The 23,209-nt window shown below is 38.8% G+C and overlaps 1 protein-coding gene and 1 pseudogene across 3 annotated transcripts in view; both read right to left on the bottom strand.

Annotated features, from left to right (window-relative positions):
* The window catches only part of SIPA1L2 (signal induced proliferation associated 1 like 2), a 230,774-nt gene that overhangs the window by 69,462 nt on the left and 138,103 nt on the right, over positions 1-23,209 (bottom strand). For all 3 annotated transcript variants that reach the window (XM_032242333.1, XM_032242334.1, XM_032242335.1), the window contains exons 3-6: positions 22,947-23,080; positions 19,986-20,174; positions 12,603-12,777; positions 8,379-8,482 (exon numbers count right to left, since the gene is read on the bottom strand). In XM_032242333.1, coding sequence (XP_032098224.1) covers positions 8,379-8,482; positions 12,603-12,777; positions 19,986-20,174; positions 22,947-23,080 — 602 coding nt within the window. The remainder of the gene's footprint in view (positions 1-8,378; positions 8,483-12,602; positions 12,778-19,985; positions 20,175-22,946; positions 23,081-23,209) is intronic.
* Positions 91-8,372, bottom strand: LOC116526077 (annotated as a pseudogene).

Here is a 23,209-nt window from a genome sequence, read left to right as displayed (position 1 = left end):
AGAGAGTGAAGAATCACAAATAAATTTTTCTTTAAAGCAAAATATATAAATATATACAATTTCCTAATCTTTTTTTTTTGTTTGTTTTTAAAGATTTTTATTTTATGTACAAAGAACTATCATGGTTTTTCATGGTAGATGTCTTTGATAATCCTTTGAAGGAAGATCATTTAGTCCAACTTAATGAAACCGATATCCTTCACATACTGATGGAAACACCGGCAGCACATATTGAGGCCTTATTTCCGGATCGGACCGTGCCAGTTTGAACAGATTTGACAAGAGTGAGAACCCTGGAATTTTCACGGGTGGCTCCAGCATAGCTGCTGGTGACCCATCTTGCTCTCAGGAGTGCAACGAGGTAAAAGGCAATTCACTCATCTTTCAATTTGAAGGAATTATTTTAAAAAAGCACAGTCATTCCTTGGAAGTTAGTGCTCCTAAATTTGGCGTAGAAAAAGCAAAATGAGTTTCATCCAAAAGACCCATGGGAAAAAAAGCCTAAATATTTAAGTTTATCTCTTTTATTTTAAAATTCAATTTGTGCTTTCTCTCCTTTTTGTCTTTATCCAGTTCCTCTTTCTAAACCCCTAAAATTATAGCACATTAGAGCTCACAATGCTTTAAGAAATTTTGTAGTTTAAGCACTAGGAAGAAAAGTACAAGACTGGGTACAGGTTTGCTGAAAAGTCCTACACTATCACCCTGGCACGCCTCAGTTTGCATCCTGTGATCCCACAGTAACGTGCATTTCTGCAACAAAAATACAGAACACTGTCATTTTGGTGGGCAGTAATACAAACCAGTTAACTGAACCCTGGCTGTTTAAAATGTAATTCAGAAACACAGAATTCCATCGGATTACTCACCAGAAACCCAATCGTTTGTAATTTTATAAATCACAAATCTGGCAGGGGGAATGAAGCCCAGAGCAGTAACACTTTAACAATACCTTTACTTTTGATGTTCCTTCTGCCAGGAATGCCCCCTGCATCCCAGGTTTCTCCCAGAAAATGCAGTTGTCTCTGTAGGTCTCACCTCATCTGAAAGAAACTTCCTATTTCCCAGGCCTATTTCTATTACACTGGTTGTTGTACTGTCTTCTAATGGTTGGTTTACTTCTGCATCAGGTCATAACCTTCATGAGGGTGGAGAGTGCCACACTGACTTTCAGCTTCCTGGTTTCTAATGGTGTGCCAAGCAAAGAAGGTACCCAATACACATTTGTTTAACAAATAAACAAATGATCCAAATATACATTTATTGACACATCACATTATGGGTTAAAATTGTGATTAAAATTCTTTCCTATGAACACATGCCAATAAATCCACATAATAGACTCTCTGTAAGCTTATGCAAGTGAAGGCATAGATCTGTGCTCTCAAAGTTTGTGATCTTTGGTTTTGATACATAAAACAATCCTTACACAACTTGGTGATGTCACTGCTGGAATGTGACAATCTCAGATAGTAAATCTCTTTGTACTTGTAATATGAAAGACCACAACCTTACTCTTAAATTTATTTGGCACCTACGGTGCATATTCCACTGTAAAGAGCATTAAGTTCAACTTTTAAAACCTTTTAAACCCAGATACAAAAAGGATTTCATTGTTAGGTCCCTGACTTGTGATTTAGCATGATAAAAGGCCTGGAAAAGTGGGAATGAAATGTTCATTCTTTCAGTGTTCTCTACAGGCCAGTTAAATTGTGGAGTCGTATGCTAAAAAATTCCTAGGTAAATCCCCATGGTCAAAGTTATAAACACACAAAAATCATCTTACTGTCTGAGTGAAGTTTTGAAACATACATGAGTACATCATAATACAGACCCAATGAGCCACCTCATTTAAATAAGAAGTTTTTAAAAAGTTTGCTAGATTATTTAAAATGCAGCATTTCAAATGCACGTAAATAATCAGTGAAAACTTTGGCAATAACATTCTTTGCTCTTTTCTCCCAAAACTGATATATATGGTTCTTACGTACCGTAAAAAGACACGGAAAAATCAGGATCAGTTTTTAAATGCCCATTATTGTGTTCAATGTATTTGTAGAATACAAAACACAGCAGTTCACACTGTACTTTATTAAAGACGCTTAACACAGGAAATCTCAGATTGACAAAAGATGGAGCTCACTTTGGTCAAGGCCAAACGGTGAGTTCAGTGCCTTCTACTTCCTGAGTGATTGCCGATGTGGCTTCATGTTGGCCAGCCCTCTCAATTAAACACAGGGGGCAGGGAGGGCCTCATTAGTCAGTGCTTCATGGTTGCACAGACTGCAACAGCAAATTGGACAGTTATTCCTAGCCAATTTCTTTTCCTCCTGAAGAAAGATGTTAGGTCTGATTCTATATATAACATACAGGAATATTTAAAGCACAAATTAAAGGAAACTTTAAGGCTGGTTACCTTGACAACATGCCAAACCACTGTTGTCCCTTTCTAGGCATATTCTTTTGCTTTGTAATATGGGCCAAAAAATGTTTTCAAAAATCTAGTTAATTTAACCATGGTCACATAATGCACATTGTAGGGAAAAAATAACCATTGTGGGTGGAAAGAAGAAGATTCACTAAGAAAGGTAAAATCTAAAGCTCTTTGAAGGAGAATAAAATAAGAAAAACGAACACTATCCAGTAACAGGATGCTTGAGTTTGGTTCAGAGACTGAATAAAATCTCTGAACAATTAACAGAAATATTATTCATGTTTTTGTTATAAGATTTTGCCAAACATGAAATAAGTAACTTCTTGAACTTCTTAAAGGCAATGTTTTATTATTTAGTTTATGCTTTTTTTCTAACTGGTCAATGAAATTCCATAGAGTCTGTAAATGGAGAAGAAAAGGGATGGCAAACCACAAATAAATGCAGCCTGGCAAAACCTGACGGTACTATTTGAGGGAATTGTAGAAATGACATCTTCTGGGGCTAACTTCTTTCTAGGTATGTAAAGCTAATGACAGTTTTCAGTGATGTCAACAGGACCAACTTATTAGTGTTTTCAAGTGCAACAGTGAGTTAATAAACACTGTATTAGATAGATTTTCATAGTCATTTCTACTAAATTTCTAACACTTGATTCCAGCTGTGAAACAGGAATAAGCTCTTGCTAGACACGGAAAGTGAAAATGTGAGTCTTCACCCAATTCATGGCAGAAGCATAAAGATGCTACAGAAATAGCGTATACAGCCGTAGGTTTAGTCTCAGTGCCTTAAACAAACCATGATTTCGCAAGACCAGCTTTAACTTAGTGCAAAAATATAGTTAGACAGGAGTAAGTTCCCATATTCAACAGAACAGTATGGAAACTGTAATTAACAGTAATTTATTGTATTTTCAAAATAGCTGCAAAAAAATTTGAAATGTTCTCAACACAAAGATAAGTGTTTGTGGTTATCTCAACCTGATGTAACCATTACACATTGTATATGCAGGTATCAAAATATAGCATGTACCCCCAAAATATGTACAACTCTTATATATCAGTAAAAAGAAACTTAATGAGAGGCAAAAAATCAAAAAACAAACTGAGAAGAAAAAACCTAGGAAGTGAAAATAAGCATCTGACAATACCCTTGGATGACAAATGAGATAAAGCTGAATTAGATAATATCTGCTAGCTTCCATGTATATAGGTTCATTTGTTAAATTATTATTTTTTAACCCAGTAAAATGAAACAAAGTGTTCTGCACCTAATGCTGGGGGAAAGCAGGCTGTACATGAAAGAGAATAGCCAGGGTATGATTCAGAAGCTGGTAAGAGTCAGAGAAGAGGAAGCTCATCTGAAGCTGGAGAAGGCAGGTCTCCAGACAAGGTCTTCAGAAAGAAGCAAATCCATATTGTGTAAGAAAGCAATCACAGGCTCTCAAGCCTCATCCTGTTACTAAGAAGGGGGCTAAGAAAGACTCCTCTGACGTGACTGATCCCTTCCTAACTCTCCGACCTCATCACCTGCTCCTTACCATCTAGACAGCACCTTGGCCCTCCTACAGGACAGCTTGTTCCTACCCAAGAAACTCTGCCGTTCCTAATCCCTGGAAAGCTCTTTGCCTTCACCCGGAAGGCTGGCTTTTCCTCCTTTAGGGAGATGGCCCTAATTTTGCACTCATACATACAGATGCATGTACATAAACACACATATCCCCTCATATACTCTATACTTGAGAGTTTGCACTAGTGGTTAGAATTTTGCCTTGATTTTTAAGAGGCGTCTAGAGTTGCCCATGAAAAAAGTTAATGTAGAAAAGCATTATAAATAATAACTGAGAACGGGCAACTTACACACTTTACCATAAAAATACAAAAGAAAGAAAGGTCTTGCCCACCTCCTGCAAAAAAGTGAATGCTAGTGAACTGTTCTTATTTCAGATGGACAAGAAAAAGATATTACATTTAATTATGTTTCAAGGATTTGCCACTGATTTACCATTTCATATAATCATGATATTTTACCAATAACAAGAGTAAATGTACAAATGAGTTAAGAAATGCTGAACACTTTGCAAATGAAGAAACAAAATAATCTAAGAATGCAGATTTTTAGTGACTTCGTAGCAAAGTAAAGATGGTAACAGGATTATGAAGTTATAAATATCTCAGATTTCTGACACTGGGCAATACCAATCCTTACTCTAAGCAGCAATCTCTGTGATATGGTATAAGTATATGCTCTTACTTAGGGTCTGGGAATACAGCTACTCACAGAAAGCTAAATAAGCATTTTATTCTTCCAAAATATTCTATAGTGTTATGCCTAGGTGAACCCAGGAATAGTCAGGACCCAAGTGCTCACAGCACTTAGTGAGGCAGGTGCTTCCAGTATTTACATGAGTCCTTAGCAACACCAACTAGGGATTTAGGGAAGTATACAAACTCTTTAAGGCAGGAGCTTACAATCAGTCCACCTACTATAAAGAAAAGGGGTGCAGGATTAGCCCAAATATAACATCATTACCTCTTTGGTGTCAAGCCCATTGCTAGAATAAGATCAGTATCCTTTAATTAGCATTTCAGAAACCTAGGGGCACCGTTGTACTTAATGATACCTCCATGAGGCATCAGGTACCCCTTCCCAAAAGAGCAGCTAAAATGTTACGCATACATTAAAAAAGAAATAGGTTACTGTATGCCAGGCACTGAGGCAACTCTACTTTATATGCCTACTTTGAAGGAAGAATTTATCTGCCAAAGTGAAGTTTAAAGCTAATTTATGAAGTTCTTCCCACTGATGACATCCCACGGTGGCTTAACCCTGAGTTGCAGAAGGAAACAGGGCAAGCAGAAGGAAAGTACTCAGGAAAAAACAGCCCTGGGAAAAGCGGACGGACTGCCAGACAGATGCAGAGAGACTTGCAGGACTTAACTTCTGAAGAGAAAATACTCCAAGAGTACAGTTTGGTTTCTTATCGTTCTCTTGGTCTGGTGAGTTTTTTGATGACATTCCAAAGATTAAAGCTCTTTTGCAACTGTGGTAAACTTTCTGAAGACTTTTAATATATCTTGGAATCAGCATCCAGCTTGATTTATTACAAGAAAGAACACAAGAAATTAAATCTGATGTGGACGAGTCTGGACCAGTTAAACGGTCACAAACTGTGGTGTAAGAAGCCAAGGTTACAGGCACAATTCATGTAGAGGCCAGTTAACTTTGCTAAGTCCTGTGGCTTCAAATTGCACTCATGAACCCAGCTGGTTATTTCAGACATTTCTGCTCTTGGTATTAACAAAATTTGTGGACATGGGTGGCGAGGGTGAGAGAAGTGGAGTCAATATAACTCATAACAAACTTAGAAAATCCATGTTCCAAGACTGCAAGTAACATTATTTATCCACAAACAGAACATTCTGGTGACAGCTTGTGATTAGCAAAATATTTTATTAAATGTCAAAGTAAGAATAATTTTCTGAACAAATTAATAAATTTAGTCTCTCACTTTCTTAACCATTCAGAGTCTTAGCTTCTCATAATAGATCTTTAGGACTAAAGACAGGAAAATAAAATGCAAATTAAGTCATCCAAAATACTAGTGACTCATTATCTAGTTAATTATAAAATAATAAAAACTAAAAGTTAGTTCCATGCTTGGAACTATTTTAAGTGCTTTACATGTATTAATTTGCCCAATTCTCTACCACCTAAGAAAGGTTCACTCATTCATTTATTATTCATTCAGCAAACGTTTGTTGACTTCTTACCTTATTAGCTAAGGTTCTAAGGTTCTGGATACTGTTGTAGGCACACAGGGACCTCTCAGTGAACAAAACAGATACAAATCCCTGCTTGCAGGAGTTTGTAACGTATAGCCTCAATTTACAGGGACTTTTCTTTTACTTTCCAGTTGGGGAAGTTTAACATACAGACAAATCTTCTATCCCCCAGCTGCCATCTACATTTTCACTTCTTTGCAGCCCTGATTTTGTGCACAGAATTTTTTCAAGGTTAGTTTCAATGAAATAAAGTCAGGTATACAAAACGCTAACGCCTACAGATTTTGATTACCCTTCAATGAAAGGGGGTGGGAAAGCCGGTCTTAAGGTCTGGTAACAGTAAAGACTTCAAACCTCTAGAGGTTGGCGCTTGTGAAATGTCAAGGCCAATTCAGCCTGAAGTCCAACGACTCAAGTAATTAGGGAACTGGAAGGGCTTTGTGGTTTGAATACTCGATGACGGGGGTCAAAAGTCACTGGCTCTATTTCTGCTAAAGTCCTGACAGATTTTCTTGGCGTGAGTGAGCCCTATCAGTTTTCTGAGTAACAACTCCCACAGAGTTTAATTACTGAATGATTCACAAGTATTTGCTGGACAACTGTCCTGGTCTAAATTAAGCCTCTTAAGATCCAGTGAATCTGTTTGGCATTATTGCAAATAAATTTTTGAGAACTAAAATCCCTTAGGTTAAAATACACATAAATATATACATGTGATCAAGTGATTTTAAGTCTATCTTAAAAAATATAGAGATGTGTAATCTAGAGATAAATTTTTTGAAGGTAGTAGGAAGAACTATGATTATCAGAAAACACTAGAAAATTCAAAAAGGACAAGGGACTGAGATAAGCATGAGATGGAAAATGGCAAGAAAACCCAGCTAGCAATTACCATGAGAAGAAACTGGGGGTCAGGGACCTGCTTTATCTTTCTAGCTGGAGGATCTGAGGCTAAGGTGCTTCTTCCAACTAGTGATGGGAGAAGGGGAGGTACGTGACTGGTTTCTTCTTTGGGAAAAAAATGCAGAATTAGACTAAATTTATATACTTTTGTGAGTATTTTTTAAATAGGAAAAATTCACTGAGACAATTCAGTTTCATTCAATTGACAAATACCTACTGAGCAATTCCTATGTAGTCCTTGGTGCTTTAACATATTTGGAGCAAAGGAGTATCAGTTAAGTGACATCCAGAAAACTATCTTCTAAGTGTGAAAACAAACTTTACCTCCAGATTTAGCCTAAATACAATCAAATCTCTAAAATTAAATTACGTCAATGAATTAACTGTAAGATCCCAGTAATGCACAAACCTTTCTGTAAACAACTCTTCAGAAACTCAGTCAATATTCTTTAAAAAGTCTTCAGCTTAACATGGGCAGAGCCCACGAGATTTTAAACAAGATGTGAAATGGAGCCTTATTTATCCCATAGATTCTCTCTATCCTAAATATAGGTCCTTTTCTATCCCAAATAATCCTCCAGCTCCTCCCAAGCTCAGAGTAGACAAAGCATTTCAAATATTTCTGGCACAAAATTAAAAATGGCCATAATTTCTAGTAATCTTGGCAAAAACCTTACTCTACCCATTTTACTGTTATACTAAAAACTAAATTATTTTACAATCATCTATGCATCATTCAAGTTTTCAAAGGTTCTTAATTCTTACTGAGTGGCTGTATTCAAAGCATGATGCACTCTGATTTTTTCCCCTTTAAAAGGGTCAATAAAGTTTGGCCAGTAAGTCCAATTAAAACAACAAAAATGGAATGGAGAGGAACAGCTGAAAACAGCACCAGTAACAACTGCAAATAGTATTCTCTATAAATAAGCTATTCACCCACATGCAAAAACCGAAGTCCAGTCAACACAGTTGGCCTTTTCGTAATTAACATAGTTGAGACAAATTTCTCTTAAGAAAAGGTTTTGTCTAGCAAGCAATAAATCTGAGTGCGGAAGAGTTTCTAAGTTTTATAAGAAAAAAGTGCAATAATATTCCCTTTAAAGCCCAAATACTTCCAAATGATCAAAGAGTCAAAGATGATTAATGCTATTCAAACCCCCACTGATTCTTTGCAAGTTCTCAATGCATCAATATCATCAGTGGGCTCACCTCAGATTTCATACTCAGGGTAAAAAGCTCCAGGCTGGGGAAGACATACCTGCTGTCTGTTGTTGGGCATGTAGGGAAGCAGGGTCGACACGTGGAACATGAGTTCGTAGTCTTTGTATGTGGTATAGAGAGAGTGAGTGCCCGTGGAATCAGCTGAAAACAAAGATGAATTAAAGCAGCAAAGTAAGCCACTACAAAATTAGTGCTTTAATATTTAAAAGGTTATTGGTGCAAAAAAAAACCCCACAAAAAACACCAAGCTATACCCAACCAGAATCTGGACACTGCCCACCCAGCTCTCACCAAGCACCGTTTCTACCACCTCCCGCTCCAGGGCTGTGGACTGAGGGGCTCCTTCTCTTCCCCACCGCTTTCTACTGCACCTTCAGTTTCCTCTCTTTTCTTCTCTGTTCTTACCCTCACAGTATGGATTCAGGTGACCCACTGAAAGTGAAGTGCTTTTGCCACCAAGTAAACAGGTGAGCAGTAGAGGAGAGACGCTGGTGCAGGTCTGGGTGCAATTATCTGAAGGCCGTGACAAATTGGTGGATAGTCTGGCCGCATGTGCACACGCGCGTGTGTGTTTATAGTTAATTCTCAGTTAATCCTGAGCACTTGATCTTCCAGAATCCAGAAAGATGAAACAAGGGTGTGTGTGTATGTGTGTGTGTGTGTGTGTGTGTGTGTGTGTTTGTTTACAGTTAACTCTTAGTCATTCTTGGGCACTTGATCTTCCAGAGCCCAGAAAAATAAACAAGGCTGATTGAATATGGAAATGAAAACAAAAAATGTTATTCTGAAGATATCCTTCCCTGAATGATGTAATTAATTTTTTTCTCCTTTCAAGAAGTATAGTGATATATTACATGACTTAAGAATATGGAGAATGAATGTGATCACTTATAGTATATTATGCAGTGATATATGTTCAAAAAACTATGACATTTCAACCCCTATTAATCATAAAACTATTCATCGTTGGGAAGGCAGAATGATTCTTTATAAATTCAAACTCCATTTGTATTATAAATAGGAGTATCTCAGAGTTTCACATATTAAAACTAACCTGGTGACGAAAATATTTAAGTGTTTTTGGAGTAAACTTCGGAATGACTTTTTACGTATGGATAATGAAAACAAAAAGATATACAGAAAGGAAAATGTAAACGGAATTCAATTTCTTTGTCAATTCTGGATCTATATATAGGCTTATTTTTCTACTTTTTAAACAGTAAGAAACAGGGTTGTTAACATCATTTATTCCACTGTGTTTGTTGGAGAAACCTCTAAGTAGTCATCATAAGTTAATCTTTATCTAAAAATTAAAATTTTTACTTTAAAAGCACGAAAACATTCAACCTTCATGAACTTATTGTTTTTTTTCTGAATCCTGTAGTATGTCTTTCTTTCCAATACTTATATCCAATTCAGAAATAGACCTGAAAACTGTCTAGAAAAAAATATCCTTTAGAGTTCTTAGATGCTCTGAAAAGACATTTATAAAAGGCATTTTCTTGAATAAGGTGAATACTTAGTGTTTACATATAGTCATCAACAAATTAATTTAGAGATGGACAGAGAATATTTATCTAAAAAGTTATATATGTCAGTCCCAAAATAAAAATAAAAAAACTTCCTTTTAATTATTCACTAAATACACATTTGTTATTTTCAAAGGACTTCTTAGAAAATAACATTCCATTTTAATTCTCTTGGCTCGGAACCTTGACAGTGAACGTAGCTTTCTCTGGATGTGAGAAAGCACCCTCCCAGGGCAGGATGGATGCTCCTTCAATGAACAATGGACTCACTGATGACAAAACCGAAGGACGGATGATGAAAAGGCCTGGTATGTTCAATGACACCCAACACAACACTGCTAACAGGGTGGTTCAAATTCAGAAACAGAAATGCTGACTGACATTCTGTTTCAGATTTAGGAAACTGCAAGGAAGGAAGGAAGATGCATCGGGCAGTGGGGGCAGGGGGAGCTATATTTTAAAATGTGACAATAATTTGTCTATCTCAAGCCATATAAAACAGGAATTTCTAAAGGTAATGGAGAATGTAAACTAACAAGGCTAGTTATTCTGGGGTATGCTATAAATATTTCTATTCAAAAAGGGATACGGACTATCAATTTTATCCTTCTCTGCACCCAGCTCAATAAAGGCTTTTCATGGCTGAAATTGTGTACTCTGCTCCAGTTAACAGAGCATCTTAGTGGCTCAAATCCCCTATGTTACTACTCCGTTTCATTTTGTGTTCAAGTGAGAAACAACTCATTTTAACGCTGAAAGGGACATCCCAGATATTCTAGCCCAACATCCTGAACCTTCCTCAGGATGAGGAATCTGAGGCCCAGATTCGACCTAAGTCTGATGGCAGACAGAGTTATAGCTAGAACTCAATTCCCCCAAATTCTAGAAGGAAGGTTTTTATTTGTCTCTTCCTTGAGAGACATAATTTTTATCTGACCATTCTCCCATATCTAATTCTCACATATCTCCTCTCTACTAAAAGAACGTCAGACTTCTTCGCATCTCACAAAATGCCTAGCTCCTAAAAATAACATACAGATTTATTATCAAAGTCAACATATCAAAATCTAGTTACGTTCTCATCTCCTTGAGCTAAGGTGTGCAATACTACATCTGCAAAGTATCAAGGATATTGCCTATGTCATGAAAATGCAAAGCCAATGTCGATTCTATATGTAAGAAAACATTGGGGTTGTCTAGGTTGTTTGTAGTTTTACAGACAACACAGATCAGAAATTCTTAAAGTGTTTTCTCAATCCAATTCACTGAAGAGAGTGAATTACAACACACGTAGTAATAGGAGTTCACGTCAGCAGTGGTTTTCCTGGAAGGACATCCTTAAGGGAAGAATATCAGCATCTCTCGTGGGTAAATGGTTGTTTACAGGAAACAGGAGTTTGAAAAGAAATAAAGAAGGAAAATTGGAAAATGGCATGTTGGTCTTTCTTAAAATATATGGATATTTGTATTTTGGGTACCATGAATTATTTCTGAGACGTGAGCATTATACATTTAACATAATAGTCAAACTCCATCCCTGGCATGTGTAGAGGACACCCAGGGGGCCCATGTGTGAGTTTACACATTTGCAGGGCCTTGTGAACTATCTTGTAACTGCTACTTTCAAAAACAGGTCAAAAAACAGAACTGACTACAGAGGCCACCCTCATCCAGATGGAGTGTCAGTGATAGTCCCATGTTGAGTAGACTTGGGGACAGTGCTTGGTGACTAAGGAAGGAGAATAGAAGGCAGGAAGACACGGCATCAGGTCACCTCGGTTCCAATCCCAGCTCAGCCACACCTGACACTCCCACACAGAAAACTTCCCCTTCACCACTCCTACTCGGAGTTGGGACTAGATGCTTGTTCAGATCCTCCAAGTTTAGACTATCTGTTCCTCTCTTTTTATTAAAAGAGGAAATACAATTTTTGATAATAAGCAGAATTCTCCAATATATGTAAAATTACTCTGCCTGGTATTTTAGATACTCATAGCAACTAAATAACAGCACAGAGATAAAATATACAGAACTTACAGACATCGTGAGAAATAAGATTATGTGTAGATATCAGACAAATTCATGTATCCTAGGAGGGCATAAAGCCCATGTTTTGGATTGGCCAGTCAATCTGCCACTGTACGGCCAGTATGTGCTCCGCTCAAGGGGATCTAACTAAAATCCTTGAAAAATAAGATGCAGCAGTTTTGTTTTGTTTTTTAATTTTAGACCTGGGGGTACATGTGAAGGTCTGCTATAAGGGTACACCGTGTGAAGATGCATTAGCTTTTGAATCACTGCTCCAACTCCCTGGTTAACATCATGAATCTGGAAATGAACAAAATAAGCCCAATAACACGGCATGAATGGATGTGTTAATATTTTGTCTCTTAGAAATAAATGCAGTGCTTGTCCTTGGTATAATAGAAGAGGTTAAGGTAAAAGAAAGAAGAGAATATTAAAAAATTCTTCATGAAACACTGGGGAATCTCTCTGCTGATGTTACAAAGGAAAAAGAATTGACCCTTTGAGCTTATGCTGTGAAGCACATACCTCTTGAGAAATGTGTTTCCTTTGTTCATCTGAGGAAATCTAAACTCTATTCCAAATAAGCTTCCTAGGCTGCTTCTGGGGTCGGGGACAGGAGGGCATGTGATCACTTACTTAGATTTATGCAGCACGCCTACCTTAGGAGAATTAAAACTGCACACACGCACAAACATTAAACTTACTCTTATTGTCTAGCTGAGCTCGATATTTACTAAATCCTTTCAGTCGGACTCTCTGGCCCAGCAGATCAAGGAATTCTTCAAAAGCTGGTCCCGCTGTCTCATTGTTATACATCTCTTCCTCTGTGCTCTGGCCTGCTTTGCAATAAAGGATCCCGATCTTGTGCTGAAAGCTCAGCTGAAATGGGGGAGAAATATAATGACTTGGCAAAGCATATCAGACAAGCTAACTTCCAGTAAAATTAAAACTACAGAAGCTGAGAACTGTTCTAGGAAAGCATGCCAGAACAATTCCCACAAGCGAGTAAGCAAAAGAGCAGGCAACTGCCACCGTGTGAGATGCTACAAATAATGACCCAGAAACCCCAGAACACAGCTGGAGACATGTCAGAAACCCTAAAACATAATGGCCATGGCCATGTGGGATTTGCCAGATTTCCAAAAAGGACAGGAAGTCAAAGTTCAAGCATCTACTTAAAAATAGAACTGTGGAAATACTTAATCTGATACACTTCATATAGTAATTAGGATTATCTTCCAAGTTGGAGAGAAAAAAGGCTACAAACTTTTAAAAGTTTCCCTCTCTAGTAATACCTTTTTCTTCTTTATTTGGATTTCATATATTTCTTGTAAATATGTTAAGACTGTCAGGAAAAAACAAATCAAATTAAGGTCTGGTAAGGGTAGAATTCCAATGGAAATTATGATATACGCATATAAACATTAAAATGTTTTGTTGCCATAAAAAAGTAACTGGCTGTAAATTTATATTCATTTCTTACATTTTTAACTATTTTGAAAACATCTGCTAAATATACAGTGTACTACAAAAAATTCTAATAGCAACTGAGGAGCTTTTGCTATAATCCTGTCTTAGGTCAATGTCACATTCATGCTGGAAGCCATGGGACTTCCTCCCAAGGCCAGTAAGAAACTGCATGCATTTTTATAGCTTTCTTATGTCCCCCAAAGAGGAACTACTTCTCACTCACGCAATCAGAGCTCTTAATCTTACTAACAGCCATCTGAACCTCTAAGGCTGACAGATTATCAGACATCGCCAATTCCCTAAAGACATCAATCCATAACACTGTTCACTTTTATTATCAAGCTGTAAAATGGAGCCTTTAATCAAAATTCATAGCTGACTATCTTAGTAAAATAAGGCAAAATGATACTCATTTCCCTGGAGCAGCAAAGTGATGACAGCAGTCTCATCCATATTATTACCTAATGACAACATGCTATGCAAGAAAGGACCGTGACATCTGCCTGGGTGATCTCAGCAGACATCAGGAAACATTTACTGCATGCTGGTTAAACTTAAAGAGTTGAGCAGGTAGAGTCAACTACCCATATATTCTGAATGTATTCCGATCTTGACTAAGCGCTATGAGAGACTACAAAAGGAAACATCACCTGTTTACAATCTGACTGAACCAGCTATCTATACTGATGGATGCTACAGCATTGCAGTTCATGGGCCTTGGGACCCTGTCAAAGCCAGGAGATCCCCAACTGCATAGCGAGGAAAATGATCTGTAGCTTCACGGTGGGGATATGAGATGGTGTTCATACACTACTCAATACCTAACATTATAAATTTTCTGAACTACTACTGTAGTAGGGTCAAGAAGAAAACTTTCTATTTACCCAGAGATTGAGGAATCAATGTTTCTGATCAACACAGTTATTTAAATCAATGAGATAACACATTTACTGAGAATAGATGATCATCTTCAAAAAAATATTAAGTACAATAAAAATGCCTCACCTCATTTTATTATAAACATTATTTGCTCCTAAGTGACTCACAAAACATTTTGGGATCTTAAAGTGCATTAGAGAAACCATCATGATTACTAATTATTACACAGATGTTGGTGACATCTGTAATGGTTGGAATCTGTATTAATACTAAGACGTGGCCTGAAAATGACTGCTTCCCATCATGGACACGATGTTAGTTGACTTCTCTTTCGCTGTGAGAAGAGGATTTCAGCTCTCCAGTTATTTGGTCCTGGCTGTAATGAGAGTCCACCATTAATACCGCAGAATACTAGAGCTGCTATACTAACTCCAATTCCTGTGCACCTCAGTGCCCACTGCTTCCTCTGCACCCAGTAGAATTGCTGCACCATGATCCTCATCCTTGAAGGTCACTCTGCCCTGGTGGCTGCTGTCCCTGTTTGCGCATCCTCTGCTCCTTCTTACCTGAGACCATTGCCAGTGCCATGTGCCGCGTCATCTGAAGGCCACCTTTGTCTCCAGTGCCTCAGGACAAAAGACAGCTTGCCTCAGTATGCCCTGGCATCTCCAGGAGGAAACGCCCTCCTCTTCTCCTGTCCAGCTCTTTAATGAGGAGTTCTGGAGTAGAGTTGTTTGGGAGCCCAGGGTGTGCACTGTATGTCAAGAAGAGCCGTCACTGGACTGGCACACTTTCTCTCTGACTTGGAGAGCCCTGTGGGCTTGCTATTTCTCGTGAACTCTCATTCAGGCAAAGACCAAACAACTGGAGAACTGAAACCTCATAAAACCTCATTGCTGACTGTTTTGCTGTAAACTTCACACCCTTTTCTTCCCAGTCATCGGACACATCAGCCTGTGTCTAGATCCTAAGCATGAACAGCATTTGCATTTCCATCCAAGAAGCTCCTGGGCCCATGGGAATCAGTGGATGTGGCTAAAACAGATTTCAAGGCCCTCGGGTGTCTTAGGATAGCTGACATACCCTGGCTCCAAAGAAAACACCTTGTTACACACATGACATGGCATGGGTTTACCACTCACAGGTATTTGCCAGTCATGCCTACTTTTGATCAGTTTGCCAAGTGAAACTTATACAACAGAAATACCTCCAGTGACTTAAAGAATTGTGGCTTGTTGGCCGGGCGCGGTGGCTCACGCCTGTAATCCCAGCACTTTGGGAGGCCGAGGCGGGTGGATCATGAGATCAAGAGATTGAGACCATCCTGGTCAACATGGTGAAACCCCATCTCTACTAAAAAATACAAAAAATTAGCTGGGCATGGTGGCTCCTGCCTGTAATCCAGGCTACTCAGGAGGCTGAGGCAGGAGAATTGCCTGAACCCAGGAGGTGGAGGTTGCGGTGAGCCGAGATCGCGCCATTGCACTCCAGCCTGGGTAACAAGAGCGAAACTCCGTCTCAAAAAAAAAAAAAAAAAAAAAAAAGAATTGTGGCTTGTTTACAACAAGGACTGATTCCAGTAAAACAATAACAGAATAAAATGTTCAGTAAAGAGACCTCTCTCACCAGTCTTTTTCAGAAACCTGGAAAACAATCAAAATGTGGTATCAACTACAAAATACAGCCAGGGTACATCAGAAAGCAGCAACATACTTCTTCAGCTCCATCATAATATAAAGTAAACAAGAGACTCCAGATTCCATACACTAAAATTCCTCATTCTCTCAGAACAAGGCTTCATTAAACCCCAAGCTAAGCCTAATACTTAGTCTAGTGCACCAACCTTTATTTAACTGGTCTGATAAGAGCTATGCCAGTCCCACACTCCAGGGATAGAACTAGGCTTGCACTTGGACATAAGTACTGCTGCAAACTAAAAATATTCACTTGTCAAACTTCCCTATGGCTTCAGTGCGGACAGTTGGACATACATACATACATACATACATACTGCCCAGACAGCAGAGGATCCAAACCATGTCCCATTTTCTGAGACAGGATAAAAACTGGCAGCTCTATTTCCAAGGCCAGAAGCTTTGTCATTATTGACAAGAAATTTACATTCAAACGAAGGTCAGAAAAAACAAAGCCTCAGAACTGCTTTCAACGTATATTTGAGTGTGCAATAAATCCCTTCCACTCCATTCTCCTGACTCAGTCTACTTGTTCTAGGCATGTAGTCTCATTTATTTAGACCTGCTTGACTTCAGTTAAAGCAAATCTGATATTGAGTAAACATACATATCCGGGGTGAGTGGACAAGAGGGGAATGGGGTAGCTGACCTTAAGAACCAATTAAAAATTCTATTAAGAATTTCATAATATCCTAAGATAGTGAGCTGTCATAATTCATTGAAATAACACTTTGTTTACAGTCAACCTATATACTTTTGAGTTTACCTATTAAATACATTGGGATAGTCTTTTTAAAAAGGAAAAATGGAATTTTAGAAGTGGAGAGGTGAAATTATGTAGATAAAGTAGCAAAACCATCAAGGCCTTGTTTAATAATTACTTTCCTGAAAATTCTCCAGTGTTCAAGTCTTCCTACTCAAAATATCTAACCAAACTGAAAGAACAGAAGGAATGATCTAAACACCCACAGAATCTCCTACTTCTGAAACCTGTCTCATACAGAGCACATATACTCAGTGGCTATATGACAAACCAGATGGACTGCAAACTACAAAAGAGTAGAAGCTAACAATATGTAATTAGGATATATATATGTAATTAGGAGATATAGATATATACACACACACACACACACACACACACACACATATAATTTTGTATATATATATTAGGAGAATATATATATAGTTAGTTTGTTTGTTTTTAGATGGAATTTCGCTCTGTTGCCCAGGCTGGAGTGCAGTGGTACGATCTCAGCTCACTGCAACCACCACCTCCCAGTTCAAGCAATTTTCCTGCCTCAGCCTCCCCAGTAGCTGGGATTACAGGCACCCACCACCACACCTGGCTAATTTTTGTATTCTTAGTAGAGACAGGGTTTCATCATGTTGGTCGTGCTGGTCTTGAACTCCTGACCTCACAAGATCTACCCACCTTAGCCTCCCAAAGTGCAGGATTACAGGCATCAGCTACCAGGCGTGACCCATATGAGGTTATACTTTAAATATATTTTCAAGATTAAAAAAACCCTTAGAACAATAACAAAATTGGCCTATCCCTTCCTGGGAAGATTTACTATTAAGAAAATGAATTAAAAAACAGCATTGCTTGTCTCCACTACCCTAATAGGCTACTAGCGATTTGTTAAGAATTCTTTAGACACCGGGATGTTAAAAAAAAAAGCTGTTCAATCTCTTATAGAAATGAACATAAACAGTGTATTTTCCTCATGTATAATGGAAATCTGATACCATTCAGAGTTTTAGGGAGTTAAAATGCCATACTGTGCTTAAGTCTGAACAGCATTAACAACGTATACCAAAGTCAAACAAATATAAAATCTAGAGAAAAGCCCATGAACTACTACTAGAAATATGAAATGCAGTGGTTTGTATCAAAGCAGAACCCCATTTTCAAAATTCATTCATTGACATCAGACTGTAAATAGATGTTCAGTAAAAATGCTTAAAATGCCTGGTTTTTAGAATCACGTGGCATAGCTTTGAGACCTATCTGACTACCCAGACATTCCAAGGAGCTTGTACTTGATTCAGAAGGCAATAGGGGGACATCAAAAATTTTCCATTAGAATGTGGCATGATCAGAGGTGTATTTTAGGAAGATCATTCTGGTAGAAGAAAGGTAGCCCACATTCACTGATGCCTAAAACAGGCTGATAAGGATAGAAACTGATGGTTACATCAATCAACTTGTAGCGGCCATGATGTCTTTTTTCACTGCTCGGCAAAAGAAGCCCTAGATGGTAGCAGGGGCAGAGCCTTGAGGGTTTCTGGGGAACATGGACCATCTATAAAACTTTCTAGAGCAGCCTCAGGGGACCAAATGAATGCCTCACCCACCAGGCACCTGCTCTGTAGTACAATGATATATTTTAAAGGGTGAACCAATATATCCTACAAAGGTATAAAGAACTACCTACCACATAGGTGGCAAGTTCTTTTCACCAGCTCTCTTACAACATGAAAATAAATGCTACTCTTCACATCAAGCCTGCCTGAACTCCCAGCACTTTCAACCAACCCCGCTATATCCTCTCTAACCCGCCCTAATATGTTTTCATCAACTCTTTCATGAACATTTCATATATTCCACATACTTTACCAGTCATAATCATGGTAAACCTATTCTGTGTATTATGCAATTTTAGATGTCACCTGCTCGAGATTAGAGTTTGGTTTGTTAATGTCAGTTTTCATTCCTGAGACAGAGCTCAAGATTATTCATTCTGAGTGTTAGAATATCTGCTTCTTTTTGCTATTAATGCAGTGTTAACGTTTCATCACTTTTAGAATTCTAGCCATCTGAGGTGTCAAATAGTTGACTTTAACCACATTATTATCCGGTCAACCAAGAAATACCTCATATTCCCTCTAAAACATACAGAAGAATGCTACTTGGGAAATTCTGAAATTATACATTGTCACTGTCTTTTTAAAATCATGGATTTAAAAACAAATCCACTCATTTAAAATATATTGCATGCACTTGAGCACATACTGCTCAGTTTCCTCTATGAGTTACTGTGCAAATGAAACTTAAACACCTTTTTCCATATTCTGAAGTAACACCTCAATTCTGTCCATCACTAATTCTCTCCTGGACAATGTCAATAATCACATAATTAATTTCCACTTAGCCATCAGTCTCTATCTTCATCAGCCTGTACAATTCCCTTTTATCAGAATAATCTTCCTAAAATACAGTTCTGATCACTTCACATCCCAACAGAAAACCTTCGATGGCTCCCCACTGCCTGAATCAAGTGCGAGCTCCTTAGGCTAGCATTCTAGGTCTCATTTGTTCTAGGCTCAACTTACTTCTCCCACCCCACCCACCTCACCACCCCTCTTTTCTTTGTAAAGAAACTAGTCATAGTTCCTAAAACAGCACTCCTCATGTCTCCCTCTTAGGATTCTATCCAAGTCCAAAGGCCCAGTTAAAATGCCACCTCTTCGGGAGATTTGCCCAGTCAGATGTTATTTCTTCTTTCCCAAAGTACTCACTGCATTTACACCTCTCCAAGATCTCTTACCATCTTCTGCAATGCAGAGGCCTTTCTGCTCTTAATCTTACTGTCCCCATAGACCAAGGACTAGGTCTTAGTCAGCTTCGATCTTTCTAATGCTTGCTGTTCACACCCATCTGTCGGCATGATGCCTTCCACATAGTAGACAAGATTAAATGCTGGTTCAGGGAAAGGGCCAACATGAGATTTTTAAACCTAGGAAAAAACCACTACTGACCTCCATTAATCATGCAATCAGATGCACTCTTGCAAGCTGGGACACACCAAAACCTTGGTAATAACAAAAAGTCACTACTCAGCAGGAGGTGTGTTATATACTATGATGGCATCGTGTTTCCAAACTAGTATAAAAATATATTTGGGAAAAACAAAAGAGAAAATGTTCTGAGGCATTTAAAATAAATGATCTTACAAGAAAGACGGATGGGAAAACTCCAAAACTTTTAGAAACAGACACAAATTCACACACAAACATACAATCTCACATTATACACACCCCTTGTTCGTCAAGCTTAAGCAGCTGCTCTGAGACCTTGGGTGAGTTGGAAGCCTGTCGCAGGCACTGAATGCTCAGCTCTGGAATGACGTATTCCAAAACTTCTTTGAGAGGCAGTCCTCGTGCGGTACCATGCCTAGCAGTAGAGGGTACAGCATCTTCTAAAATTGCTCCTCTCAGAGTTGTAAGCTGCAGGGACAAAACGTAAGACTCCGGTTAAGACTGATTCTCAATTACCCACTTAGAGCCTAATCATTTGGCTGCCTTAAGAAAGGAAAAAGAGAAGCAAGGCTCTTTCTGAGTGTGGCAAAAGGGGCTAAAGTGCTCCATTTGAAGAGACAAAATCAATACTCAGAGTCTTTTTTTTTTTTTTTTTTTTTTTTTGAGATAGAATCTCGCTCTGTTGCCCAGGCTGGAGTGCAGTGGTGTGATCTTACCTCACTGCAACCTCCGCCTCCTGGGTTCAAGCAGCTCTCCTGCTCAGCCTCCAGAGTAGCTGAGACTACAGGCACGCACCACCATGACTAGCTAATTTTTGTATTTTTTGTAGAGATGGGGTTTCACCATCTTGGCCAGGTTGGTCTTGAACTCCTGACCTTGTGATCCACCTGCCTCAGCCTCAAAGTGCTGGGATTACAGGTGTGAGCCATGCCTGGCCAACACTCAGAGTCTTTAAAAAGTAACAGTGTACAAGGATCAGGAACAAGCCAGGTGAAGTGGAAATGAGCAGATGTATGCCTAAGAATGAGGAGAAGCAAGGCAGAGCAATGCTATGAAAATTAGGACATTCCTACAACTCTGAACCCACATGAGAGGAAACTAGATAGGATATCCTGGACCTGGCCATAATCACTCTTCTTCCATCTTCCCTTTCTCCTATCTCTCCATCTTCTTTTCTTCCACTCCCTTTCTTATCTTCAATCTTCCATAGTGACCATTCCTGAGGCTGAACAGGAGAACAAGAGCCTGTGGTATCCATGGGCAGGGTAATTCAGGGCTGAGAAGATAACCACTAAATTTTGTCTCATGTTTTTTTAGGTATCCTCGAATTCACCACTCAAACATGCAATCTATATTTGGAACATGTGCCTAAGATCTAATACGATGAGAGAGAAAACCCTAGAACCATAAATGAAGAGACCTGATTCTACTTCAATCTCCTTTTGACTCACTCCGTTGCCCAGAGCGAGTAAGAGAGTCCTTAGACTACTAACAACAGGAGCTGGGTTGATGGCAGTCATAAGGATACCTAACATTTGCATAATGTTCCATAACACTGGCCAACACACGAACTGCAACGAGAACAATGTTCTCTATCTATGCTAACACGGGAGCCCCTAGCCACATTAGCTACTGAACACTCAAAATCTCTAATGCCATGAAGGAAAAGGATTTCTAGTCTTGTTTAGTTACTTTAAATTTAACATTTAAATTAAAGTAAGCATTTAAATTTCATTTAAATAGCCACCTGTGGCTAGTGGCTACTGAACTGAACAGCACAGGTCTGTAACTTAAAATATGCCACTTTAAGAGAGAGACTTTACCTCACACATACCTAGAATAGAGCCTATGTCACTGGGACACCTATGTATTAGGTAAGATGAACAGGGGTACACATGTTCATACAGCTGGAAACTAGAAAAGGGCTCTGTGTTGTCTTTGATCTGGAAGCAGTTAACCAAAATACATGTTCTGGAGTATCTGCCAAATATATATCCTCTAATTAAAATGTACTAAAAGGATAAAAGCTAAAGTGCTGGACAGATCTAATTCTTTTCATTTTTAAGAGACAGTGTCTTGTTATATTGCCCAGGATGGAGTGCAGGGCCTATTCACAGGTGCAACCATAGTGCCCTACAGCCTCAACTCCAGAGGCTTAAGCCATCCTTCCACCCCAGCCTCCTAAGTAGCTGGGATTACAGGCATGTGCCACCATGCCCAGCTTCAGACTTAATTCTTTATATAAATCAATATCTCTACCTATTTAGCCATACATGTTGTGTCATTTGTCCAACAATCTCATTTTCCACTAAAAGCAAGACAGGCAAGAAGCTAACCTGGGTTCTCAGTGTAACAAAGTGTGGGTAGTAATGACTGTCCTGGTGGGTTCTGGACTTGCATGGGACCTGTAGCGCCTTTTTTTGGCCAATTTCTCCCATTTGGAACAGGAACATTTACACATCCCTGCAGTCCCATTGCGTCTTGGAAGTAATTAACTTGTTTTGGATTTTACCGGCTCATCAGCAGAAGGAACTTGCCTTGTCTCAGATGAGACTTTGTTCTGTGGACTTTTGAGTTAATGCTGGAATGAGTTAAGACTAGGGAACTGTTGAGAAGGGATAATTGTATTTTGCAATGGGAGAAGGACATGAGCTTTGGGAGGGACCAGCGGTGAAATAATATGGGTTAGATTTGTGTCCCTGCCCAAATCTCATGTCAAATTAGAGAAGGGGCCTGGTAGGAAGTGGCTGGATCATAGAGGTGAATTTCCCCCTTGCTGTTCTCATAATAGTGAGGTCTCACAAGGTTTGATAGTTTAAACATGTGTGGCACTTCCCCCTTTGCTCACTCTCTCTGTCCTGCTCCATCATGGTGAGAAGTGCTTGCTTCCCCTTCACCTTCTGTCATGATTGTACGTTTCCTGAGGCCTCCCACTCATGTTTCTTGTTAAGCCTGCAGAACTATGAGTCAATTAAACCTTTTCCTCATAAATTACCCAGTCTCAGTGGTTCTTTATAGTAGTGTGACAATGAACTAATACAGCCACTTAATATCCATGACAGGTTTCCGAATTTTTCATTTGGAATAAAATGCTGCAATGCCCTTTTTAATTACCTTAAACATTGCAATCATTAACATTAAAAAAAATAAACTCAGTACCCTATCTAAAACACACTCAAGCAGTAACATCAAAGGAAGTTTTAGACTTTAGCCCATAACAATGGCAAGGAATTCCATTACCTCACTTGTCCTGAAAGCCACCCTATAGTTGAACTGGGATCCTTCTTTCTCCTTGGCATCTTCCACCTTCTCTCTCCGGATGCTAACTGCCACTGGACCAAGGTTTTCATCTATTCCAAAGTAGTTTTGGTGCTCTATAATGAAAGAGAGAGGGTGACATCAAAAGTGAGAGAAAGGAACAAAAAGCGGAATGGATATCTCTTAGTTTGTGTAACAAATCTCCGAGGAAATACCACACAGCTCATACACAACAATTTCCCTGT

This window comes from Sapajus apella, unplaced genomic scaffold (assembly GCF_009761245.1).
Source record: "Sapajus apella isolate SASKATOON/1434 unplaced genomic scaffold, GSC_monkey_1.0 scaffold49, whole genome shotgun sequence".
In the NCBI taxonomy this organism is placed as follows: Eukaryota; Metazoa; Chordata; class Mammalia; order Primates; family Cebidae; genus Sapajus; species Sapajus apella.
The sequence above is the reverse complement of the archived record's forward strand: the minus strand, read 5'-3'. Positions and strand labels throughout refer to the sequence as shown.